This window comes from Hypanus sabinus, chromosome 3, assembly GCF_030144855.1.
Source record: "Hypanus sabinus isolate sHypSab1 chromosome 3, sHypSab1.hap1, whole genome shotgun sequence".
NCBI classification, from domain to species: Eukaryota; Metazoa; Chordata; class Chondrichthyes; order Myliobatiformes; family Dasyatidae; genus Hypanus; species Hypanus sabinus.
In genome coordinates, this window is record NC_082708.1 from 43,396,835 (window position 1) to 43,408,889 (window position 12,055).

At 40.8% G+C, this 12,055-nt stretch overlaps 1 protein-coding gene across 1 annotated transcript in view; it reads right to left on the reverse strand.

Moving 5' to 3' along the window:
* Window positions 1–9,777: 9,777 nt before the first annotated feature.
* LOC132390702 (anoctamin-7-like) overlaps window positions 9,778–12,055 on the reverse strand; it is a 62,117-nt gene continuing 59,839 nt past the window's right edge. Inside the window, exons 17-18 of the mRNA XM_059963258.1 lie at window positions 10,985–11,065; window positions 9,778–9,840 (exon numbers count right to left, since the gene is read on the reverse strand). Coding sequence (XP_059819241.1) covers window positions 9,778–9,840; window positions 10,985–11,065 — 144 coding nt within the window. The remainder of the gene's footprint in view (window positions 9,841–10,984; window positions 11,066–12,055) is intronic.

Sequence of the window (12,055 nt, forward strand, 5' to 3'; positions counted from 1 at the left end):
TCACTCAGCCTATCCAAGTCACCCTGAATTCTCCTAACATCCTCATCACATGTCACACTGCCACCCAGCTTAGTATCATCAGCAAACTTGCTGATGTTATTCTCAATGCCTTCATCTAAATCGTTGATGTAAATCGTGAACAGCTGCGGTCCCAATACCGAGCCCTGTGGCACCCCACTAGTCACCACCTGCCATTCCGAGAAACACCCATTCACCGTTACCCTTTGCTTTCTATCTGCCAACCAGTTTTCTATCCATGTCAATATCTTCCCCCCAATGCCATGAGCTCTGATTTTACCCACCAATCCCCTATGTGGGACCTTATCAAATGCCTTCTGAAAATCGAGGTACACTGTCTCCCACTGGCCACTGTATCTCCCTTGTCTAACTTCCTGGTTACATCCTCGAAAAACTCCGATAGATTAGTCAAGCATGATTTGCCCTTGGTAAATCCATGCTAGCTCGGCCCAATCCCATCACTGCTATCTAGATATGCCACTATTTCATCTTTAATAATGGACTCTAGCATCTTCCCTACTACTGATGTTAGGCTGACAGGACGATAGTTCTCTGTTTTCTCCCTCCCTCCTTTCTTAAAAAGTGGGATAACATTAGCCATTCTCCAATCCTTGGGAACTGATCCTGAATCTAAGGAACATTGGAAAATGATTACCAATGCATCCGCAATTTCCAGGGCCACCTCCTTTAGTACCCCAGGATGCAGACCATCTGGACCTGGGGATTTGTCAGCCTTCAGTCCCATCAGTCTACTCATCACCGTTTCCTTCCTAATATCAATCTGTTTCATTTCCTCTGTTACCCTATGTCGTTGGCCCATCCATACATCTGGGAGATTGCTTGTGTCTTCCCTGGTGAAGACAGATCTAAAGTACTTGTTAAATTCTTCTGCCATTTCTCTGTTTCCCATAACAATTTCACCCAATTCATTCTTCAAGGGCCCAACATTGTTCTTAACTATCTTCTTTCTCTTCACATACCTAAAAAAGCTTTTGCTATCCTTCTTTATATTCCTGGCTAGCTTGCGTTCGTACCTCATTTTTTCTCCCCGTATTGCCTTTTTTGTTAAGTTCAGTTGTTTCTTAAAAATTTCCCAATCATCTGTCCTCCCACTCACCTTAGCTCTGTCATACCTCCTTTTTTTAATGCTATGCATCTCTGACTTCCTTTGTCAACCACTGTGGCCCCTTTCCCCCCTTTGAATCCTTTCTTCTCCGGGGGATGAACTGATTTTGCACCTTGTGCATTATTCCCAAGAATACCTGCCATTGCTGTTCCACTGTCTTTTCTGCTAGGATATCCGTCCAGTTAACTTTGGCCAGCTCCTCCCTCATGGCTCCATAGTCTCCTTTGTTCAACTGCAACACTGACACCTCCGAGCTGCCCTTATCCTTCTCAAATTGCAGATAAAAACTATTTCAGAGGATCTGTCCTGGAATCAGCACTTAAGTGCCATTACAAAGAAGATATGGCAGCACCTATAATTTCTTAGCAACTTGTGAAGATTTGGCATGTCATCTAAAACGTTAATAATCTTCTATAGATGTACAGTGGAGAGTATACTGACCGGTTGCATCACAGCATAGTATGGAAGCTCCAATGCCCTTGAATGGAAAAGCCTACAAAAATAGTGGATACAGCCCTGTCTAGCATGGGTAAAGCCCTCACCACCATTGAGCACATCAAGAAGGAGCCTGTCGCTGGAAAGCTGCATTCATTATCAAGGACACCTACCATTGCGGCCATTAGGAAGGAGGTTTAGGAGCCTCAGGACCCACACCAACAATTTTTACCCCTCAACCATGGGCTCCGAAGCCCTGAAAAGGAAAGCCTTTTTCTGGGAAGAGGTATTGCAGAGGCAAAGGGTTTCAACAGGTTCATTTAATGTCAGAGAAATGTATACAATATACATCCTGAAATTCTTTTTCTTTGCAAAATCCATGAAAACAGGAGTGCTCCAAAGAATGAAAGACAGTTAAACGTTAGAACCCTAAAGTCCCCCCCAACTCCCCCCTCCCATGCATAAGCAGCAGCAAAACAACGATACCCGTCCTCCTCCACCAGTAAAAAAGCAACGGCACACCCTCACCAAGCACTCAAGCGTGCAGCAAGGAATCACTGAAGACACAGACTTGCAGTACCCCAAAGTCTACTTGTTCACCTGGTAATTTGACATACCACAGGCTCTCTCTCTCTCTCTCTCTCTCTCTCTCTCTCTCTCTCTAATAAGGGAAAAAGAAATGTCCCCATTTCACAGCAAGAGGGGACACATAACAAAGCAACTCACTGACTTATGGTGTTAAAAGTCCATTGCTTCATTTTTCCCGAGCTTTTGAGAAAACAAATGATGTTTTTACAGGGAACAGCATGGAAAAAGGTATCGTCAATGTAGCCATGCAAATCGGTAGGTTTATGAAAGCTATTGGTAGAAAGTTTGTCTCCAGAGTTGGAGACAGAAAGATTGAGAAAGGGGAAAGAGTCAGAAGTAGACCAAGTGAATTTAAAGGCAGAGTGGGTTGGAGGCAAAGTGGATGAAATTGATGAGCTCAGCATGAGTACATGAAGCAGCAGCAATACAGTTTGCAATGTAGCACAGAAAAAGCTTTTCTTACCACCCCTGTCTGGTCTGGTTCCAACTACTTTTATCCATTTGTTCCTTCCCATTGATCTCCTTCCAGGCATGTAACCCTGCAAGTGACAGAATGCTTACCCTGCCTATTTACCTCCTCCTCAGCTATATACAGGACCATAAACAGTCCCTCTAGGTGAAGTAGCACTTCACCTGTGAATCTGTTGGGGTCATCTACTGTATCTCGTGTTCCCACTGCAGCCTCCTGTACACTGGTGAATCCCAAAGTAAATTGGAGGACAGCTTTGTCAGACTCCTGTGCTCCATCTGCAAAAAGAAGTATTTCCTGGTAGCCAACCAATTTTTCTTATCCCTATTCTAATTCCAATGTGGCAGTCCATGGCCTCTTCTTCTGCTATGATGAGGCCACTCTCAGGTTGGGGGAGAAACATCTCATATTCTGTCTGGGTATGAATATCAATTTCTCCAACTTCCAGTAATTTTTCCCCTCCCCTTCCCTCTTCTTCTATTCCCACTTTGATCTCTTACCACTTCTACTAATCTGCATATCAGCTCCCCCTGGTGCCCCTCCTCCTTTCCTTTCACACATGATCCTCTCCTATCAGATTCCTTCTTTTCTAGCCCTTTGCACCTGACTTCAATTATCACCTTCTAGCTTACCCCCACACTCTCCGTGTTCTGGCCTCTTACCCCTTCCTTACCGGTCCTGACGTTGCCCAAAATGTCAAATATATACTGTATTCATTTCCATAGATGCTGCCTGACCTGCAGAGTTCTTCCAGCATTTTATATATGTTACTCTGGATTTCCAGCATCTACAGAATCTCTTGTGTTTAAGAAAAGCTTTAAAAAATCATCCTTCTGTGGTAAATATAAAACCAGGAGAACAGGGGCAACAACTCAAGTTTTTCTTCAAAGCCTCTTTGAAAAAGTGTACAGCTTCATTGATGTGGAATCCACAGACATTCCAGCTCTAAATGGAGATTTGCTGAGAACCACAAAGCCCTGCACAGAAGGTGGGAAGAATGCACCACCTCCCAGGTTATCCATCCACCCACCCAACCAGGCACCTCCTGTCGCATCTGTGGCAGAGCCTGCGCACCTCAGGTTGGAGCTCATTTGCCACCTCAGACACACAAACCCAGGATGTTTTATCAAGGATCTGCCAATGAAGAAGAGGGTGTGAATTTTTATCTGCAGTGTACCACCCTGCGCTAGTTTGCTCAATGTGCAGTGACAGTACCGTTCCTGGTTTCTCATTTCTTGATAAGACTATTAAAATGGAAGAATGCTTCCCACTTCAAGAGCCATATGGCATGGAGCCAGGCTCTTGAGACCATCCTCAAGTACTTTTTTGTGCTAATCCATTTTCAGCACCATCGAGTTGCTTCGCCATCCGTGCCATGGTGTTTCAAGTAATCCTTCAAGTTGTGCAGCATCCACCTCCACCATTCCCTCAGCTAGAGCGTTCTTGACTTTAACTACCTTCTGGGTTAAAGAAATTCCTCCTCCAAGTCACCTACCCCTTTACCTTAAACCCTTGTTTCCCAGTAGGATACTCATGACAATAAGAGAAGTTTCTCATTGTCTACTCTATTTTCTTCCCATCATAGTTTTGTATATCTTAATACATTTCCATCTCAGGTTCTCCATCACAAGAAAAACAAAAGCAATCTCAGCTAAAATGCTCCATCCATTTAAATATTTCCAATAAAATAAATACTTACAGGAACAAGCTTGATCACAGGTCCTAAACATTTGAGAGAAATAAGTGCAACTTTTGAAAATCATTGACATTTTTGAACGATTTTACTATTTCAAGTGGAAAGGATTTTAAAACCCAAAAAGGAGAGACATTTCCCATTGTCAAATTAAAGTCTTTTAATACTTTAACAAAAATAAGTAGGATTTAGCCTCCATTGTTTACAAGTTTGCACAGATACTTCTGCCAGGGCAGAGAATATTTTAGAACATTCTTATACAGCTGCTTTAAAATTTCAAAATTTAAAATTGACTAAAATGTAATCATGCAACAAGAAACAGTTACTTTGAACTAAACAGAAAGTTAAAACTTCATCAAGAACAAGAGTAGAGAAGGCAATCAACTGAATTAAAATTCAGACTCTAATGGCAGTGAAAACACTTGGGTTTGAGGTATTAAGTACAAAAGGGAACACGAACGGTAACTGTGAATAGATTAGTCAAAAACAACCACAGATTACATCAAAGAAACAGAAATAAAATTTATATGCAAAGCGAGTACCAACTAAGAAGTAAGTTTTTACTATTGTAAGTTTTATTGGACAAGGCCATCATCTCATAGCATCAGACCAGTTCACCACATGTATAGTATATAGTTTATCTGGACAATGAAAAGGTTCCAGAAAAATCAAATGAGTGTTCCTTCAGAAACAGATGAATTCAGTCTGATGATTTTGAAATATTCAATCAGAGCTGTTAAATAACTTAGCCTATGTTGGCTATCTGATTGACATAGTGGGCTATTAAACAAGTTTCAGGATGCAGGTGTGTACTTGAAGGTAATATGGAACAGATAAAAAGGAGAAGTGCAATATTTTTATTTTGGAGTACTTTGGAGAGTATTGGTTAAGAGTTTAATGGTGATGCATCTATAGGTTTCTTCTGTGTTAAAGTCCATTGACCATTGTGATACAAGGGATAATAGCAATATTACGTTCCATTGCAATCTCACCTCCTCAATCATTGAAGGCAAGATACTGTGGATTCAGCAAGATTTAGGGACAGCTATTGACATTTGATATGAGCCCTTGGTTTTAGAATGAATGAATCTGCTCCCGAGTGTTGACCCTTATGAACAAAGCTTTCTGAGCTCTTTTAGTACCATGGAGTGAAAAGAACACATGTGAGTTTTATTTATTTATTCTATTTATTGAGATTAGGTGCAGAAGAGACCCTCCCAGCCCTTTGGGCTGTGCTGCCCAGCAACCCCCAACTTAACTCTAGCCTAACCATGGGACAATTTACAGTGACCAGTTAACCTACTAACCAGTATGCATTTGGACTGCAGGAGAAAACCAGAGCACCCGAAGAAAATCCACACATTCCATGGGGAGGACAAACGGAATCCTGATAGATGATGTCAGATTTGAACTCCGGACACCAGTGCCCTGACACGCTAACATATGTTACCGTGGCTCCAAATTTTTACTGGAGCTCCAACATATCATCACTACCTTTGTCTATGTCACACAATTTTTCAAGCTGCAAACAGCTCATATTTAATCCCAGCTGCATCATGATAATGAGTTTAGGTAATTCTGGGGTTCCATTGTTATGGATAAACTAAAGCAGACAAAGACCTCAGTTTGTGAGAATGTTTTACATTGTGAAGAGACAAATCGTCACCACATAGAGATTAACGAGCAGTGGTTCCCCAAACTTTGACACACCAAAACTACCAAATTCACTTTATCTCTAATAGCACAGAATCAAGATGAAGTTAAATAGTTATAAAGAAAAATGTACAGTATAATGGCACTGAACAAAAGCTGACCTTAATTTCTATTTTCACTAAAGTGGTTTTGTTTTAGGGCCATTAAGGAGATTCTACCAGAGTGGGGCAAAATTCTCACTTCTGTGTTCCAAATAACCAGAATCCAGGAAGACAACCCTGCAAGATGACATTTCACCAAAAGATTCACTAATTTATGAAAGGTTAAATTGCAGATTGCACACCTCTTGTGCTTTACACAGTCCTTTTATTCCTTCTAACAGTGCAAAGTAAACCCAGGTTTTAAAAACCTGTTGAATAGGCACGTTAAACACAATAATACAGAATTACAACTTTGAGATAAGACTATCTTAATTACAATGGGATTTCCCAGTAGTGATATGCCAAAACGAAAATTTTGCCCATAATTTGTATAAATGTTGTGGGTTGGTGAAACAGGACTGCCTTTGTAAACAGCAAGCCCCCTGATAAAAGAACTGTGTTCTGTTTTATTGGTGACTTTGTTTTCATCAGCTGTGCATACAATAACAGCATCATCTCAACTTGTTAAAACTTTACGGGTACAATCTTTCACTGAAAAGGACAATGTATTGTTAATTGAATGAATTACCATTTCAAAGTACATTCATCATGAATCTATTGCTATTTAGTGGTGTCTCCTCTGTACATGTGGTTCTTGGGAATTCCAGGGATAAGTTGTGCTTTAGATCCTACCTTTGAACCAGAACCTATATATGAAAAGAAATTCATAGGAAATTGACCATATAATTTCAAATATGCATCAATCTTTGAGTAAAGATATTCATGCTCTACAACATACAACACTCTAGCACTTTGGAATTACACACACACACACACACACACAAATTCATGGCCTAAAGTAGAAGCAGTCAATTTTAGAAAACCTATTACATTTATTTTTCAACATAGTCCCCTCCTACACGTACACACTTAGTCCAGCGGTCGTGGAGCATACGGATCCCTTCTTTGTCTAAGTGGTCCACAGCAGGGGTGATTGATAAGTTCGTAGCCTGAGGTAGAAGGTGATGAATTATATAGCTCGTTACATGCATGTGCAGTTCAACTCTTTGATTATGCGGAAAGTATGAAGTTAATAATTCACCTCCTTCTACCTTAGGCCACAAACTTATCAATCACCCCAAGCTGTGGACCACTACTGAAAGTTCCGTATGCTCCACGACCACTGGACTAAGTGTGTAAGTGTAGGAAAAATAAATGTGCTAGGTTTTCTAAAATTGACTCCTTCTACCCTAGGCCATGAATTTATCTGTGTGTGTGTGTGTGACATACATACACACACACACACACACACACACACACACACACACACACACACACACACATACATATAGGACATGAGAAACAGGTTCAGAGTGTGGAAAAGATTAGAAGCAAGTGCATTTTCTGTCCAAAGATAAGGGCAGTATGTGAGGTAGGAAGAGTTCCACAGGAACGAAGGAGGAACTGGAGCAACATCAGGAAAAGAAGGCTTGGTGACAGATGGGTGAAGAGACATAGTGGCGAATTGCATTTATATTGCAACACCATCCCCATTTCCCACAAACTCAATTGTAACACACATTTCATCTGCAGTACAGCAACAATTGCAATGATTTACATTCAATGTTAAGGAAACCTATATATTACTCAGTGCCTCAGCATGATCAGTTCTTCCATCCCATGGTAGATCAGAAGTCAATATGGCGGATCTCATTGTGTCATCTCTCACATTAACAATCTCAAAGCCTGTGCCACTTTCAAGTATTTCACACTTTTGTCATAGAAATGTATTGCCTTCAGTAAAGTGTATTAGGAATTGTTGTGTGCCTTGGCACAGTGATATCCAGCAGTATCTGAGGCCCTGGGCACCTCAAAACAGTGGAGTGACCTAATTTCTCAAGCAACACTTTAAAAGAACTTTGTTTAGAGATGGAGATAGATCCCTCTTCATTTGTCATTGAAATTCCTCAATGGCACAAGTGTGGTATGAAATCAGAAGTAGCTGGTCTAATTTACTGAACAATACAATTTGCTCCAGAAATTCTTTCTTTTCAGAGAAGGTTGCTCTCATTATACTGAGGCTCGCTGTTATATATTTAAGGGTGATGAAGCACTTCAGAAAGTGTGGACCTCAACCAGAAGATAAAATCTGTTTGCATGCAAATTAAAGAATTCAAACTTTTTCAAACCCTGGTACTAAAGTTTACCATGAAAATCATCTGTAATGGATCAGACACCCAGGAGTTTTGAGCTAAGTACCTCCATATGATCATTCTCCTGGGTGCTGATCTCAGACACCATGATGCCTCCTCATCCTGCACCACAAGGCAAAGCTAAAGCTTATCCACACCTGATTTGAAAGGTTACATTCCAATGAAAGCTGATACTTTTAAGAACATCTGTCCTGACTTGGGACTGCAGCCTAGGAAATAATGGATTCATGAAGCTTATACAGGCAGTCCCCGGGTCAGACGAGTTCCGTTCCTGTGTCCGTCTTTAAGTCGGATTTGTACGTAAGTCAGAACAAGTACATCCGGTATTATTTAGCGTCAGTCAAACATTTATCTTAGTATATAGTATATATTTTACCTTTCTATGCATATAAAACACTTAAGAAACGTATGTATTCCAATAATTAAACCACTGTGTTGCTTAGTAATAATTGTAGCTTTCATCGGGGCAGGGCCTTTCACATGTTCCATTATTCTCACTTTATCCTTTACTCTTTAAAATTGTTCCGATCGTTGACCGACTGTAGCCTAACACTTTTCTAATGACCAATGGCGTTTCACCTCTTTCTGATTGCTTTATTATTTCCATTTTATTTTCAATCGCGATCGCTTCCCATCAACGGAACAGAAACACTGCAGGCGGCGGGTCTCGAGCTCCGCCGGCTCCCAAGGTCCACTGGGTCCTAAGGACTACCGCACTGAATTCCCCGGGTCCTAAAGTCCACCTCACTGAGACAGGTTAAATGGGACAAGTGGGGGCTGTGCCGGGTTTGGGTATTTGATCCTCCTCAATATTCCACATGGGAATTTAAACTGGAGGTGGCTGTGTTTTTTTTAACGAGTTGCGAGCTTGACATCAATCCGGCACGGATGGTACGGGAGTTACTGGATCAACATCAACCCGGCATGGGAGTAGTCTGTCACTGGGTCGAACTCGGGAACCTCCTTTCTCCAACCCAGTGCTGATCTCACCAGCCGACCGGAATGTGGGGGGGGGGGGGGGTGCAGGGTCGTATTGAATCGTGCTAAGAAAAATTTAAGCCAAATACAAAGTTACGTACTCAACATAGTGTCAATGGCAATGACTCAAAATGGCTGATGGCGTCACAATCCGGCTTAAAATGGTGGACAGCGTTCTCCTTTCTCGGTTCGCCAGTACGAGTTGTCCGTAAGTTGGACGTTCATAACTCGGGCACTACCTGTACACGCGCACACACACCAACACACAAACACTCACAACTATTGACCACCACACCCCACCCTATATAAATGGAAGTTGTTTTTGATTTCTGTATCCCATATATTTAAGAATGTATGACAAAGACGGGCAGAATTAAATTTGTTTATCTACGAGAAGATACTTAAAAACAGTGATGGTGGAGGAACAGATAACAACTTACAGTGATGTCGTAGTTTTGCTTGAATTATCGGAATCGATGAAGGCTGCTTGGATAACCTTTCATTTTTGTTGTCACTTGGTATTTCTCCTAATTAAATGGAATACAGATTACAGATAATAATCTGAATGTCAGAATATTCAGTAACGTAATTGTACAATTTTATTATCATGAACTGAACTCGTCCTGACATGTTTTGTCAGGACATCATATTTATCCACGCATTGCTTGAAGGAGGGGGATGCTCACACCAAGATGGGACAGCCAAAATGGAGCCAGTCCTGTCTGCTTCTTTTGGCCCTAGTGAGGCTCTTGTGCTCCAACCCCTCTACCTCACCACAACTCCATGTCCTCCTTAGTGTTTGTCTCACAGATGAGACAATTCAGGGACTCCTGCTTTGCTCTCTTTTCTTCGGATATCAGCTTTGATAAATCATAAGAGACTGAGTAGACTACGTCCAGTTTTGGAGAATGAGAGGTGATCTTGTTGAAACATAAAACTTCCTTGAGGTGCTTGACAGGGTAGGTGCACAGTTGATGTTTCCTTTGCCAGTGTGTCTAAACCAGATATCAGAATCTTAAATAACCAATTGGCCAATCAGGACTGAGATAAGGAGTTGAATCTCAAAAGGGTTGTGGAGGGACCATCAGTGAGTGCATTTAAGATATAGATCTCTTGATAGTTTTTATATTAAGAGAAATCACAGGATATGGGGTTAGTGCTTGAGAGTGGCACAGAGGTACAAAATCAACCACAGCCATGGCACAGTAGACATGACGGGCTGAATGGCCTACTCCTGCTTCTAGTTCACAGGTTCTTGTGCATTCTCTCCAGCTTGGCAAACAGTAAAGGAAGAATGTATTTTGGTTGTGCTTAGCCTTTAAGGGCTAATTTCCTTCTCAGAGCAAATTGTCAGAAACTATTCAATTGAGCCTTCTTCCATCAGGAACAAGGTCCCACCTAATGCATGGTTTTGGGTGTAAACCACCCTAATGCCATTTCAAACATCTTTAGACAATTTTACATGTTTTATGCACTAAATGAATGGACACTATAGCAATGCACGCCACCAGTTAGGGCATTAAAATAGGGTGAAGTCAAACTTTTTGTTTACTATACTTACTTACTATAGGAAAAGCATTCAAAAACAAAGTTGCTAAATTTTTTTTCATCATATAGTATTACTTTTTTACATGACTTGAAATTAAGTATTCTGCCATTATAGAGACTTACCCTCCTCATTGCTAGCTGTATGTGCTGTGGTACATCTGGTATCATATTTGATAGCAGAAATCTCACTACAAACACTAAGTGCTAAAAAGAAATCAAGATAATTTCTTCTTTAATTCACAACAAGCTTTATTCACATTGCATCTTTGTACAGAAAATTGTTTCAAGTTATGTTTACTCAAATATGGACAAATACAAAATGAGATGAAAGCAAAATTGACCAAAGAAATGGAATTTAATGAGTTACATAAATGTGAAGTAATGCAGAGGTTTAGGCAGACAAATTCAGAACATGGTACCCATACAACTGAATATATGGTCAACTGGGAAATGGAGAGATGAGCAAAAGTCTCTGGTGAGACCTTCAGGGTTGGAAAGGAGTGAACCCATAGGGAAGAAAGAAAAGAAAGGCCGTGACTAGGTTAACCCAAAGATATAATCTGGAAACATTTGGCATGGCTATGGAAAACTGAGCCAACTTAACTGAACAAATAAAGGACTGAAAACACAGCCCAGCTCAATACACAATAAATTAGAAGCAGTTTGAGTGTGGTAAGGCATTGTAACTATCAAGCCTAGATGTATATTATAAAGACAGAAGGATCAAGTTTGTAAATTTCTTTATATCACATGTAAAATATCTCACCAATATCTTGAGCCATGAAAGCAACTGGCTGTTTCATAACAACTGCTTGGTGTCCACATGCTTGTCAAATAAAATGGTAATAAAGAAAAGAAATGGTGCCAGAAGGAATGAGATTGAAAAGAGCTGAAAATGTTTATTGTCGCGTATCCTTTACTTTGTCACAGATACATAACATGGCCTCTCCAATAGATTCCCTTGCATGGTAGAAATGTCTTCCCATGATGATATGACAGAAAGATAAAGTAGAAGTCAGTTAACTTCCCATGTAGTTTCCTCATCAATATACAGGAGCTGCATTTGGAGGTGGGACATGATGTAGCTTGGGGGACTGCTTTGTAGGGCACATCTGCTGCATCCACAGAAAAATGGGATTTCCAGGTGGCTAACTACTTTAATTCCTATCCCCATTCCTAGTGCCCCTCCTCCTT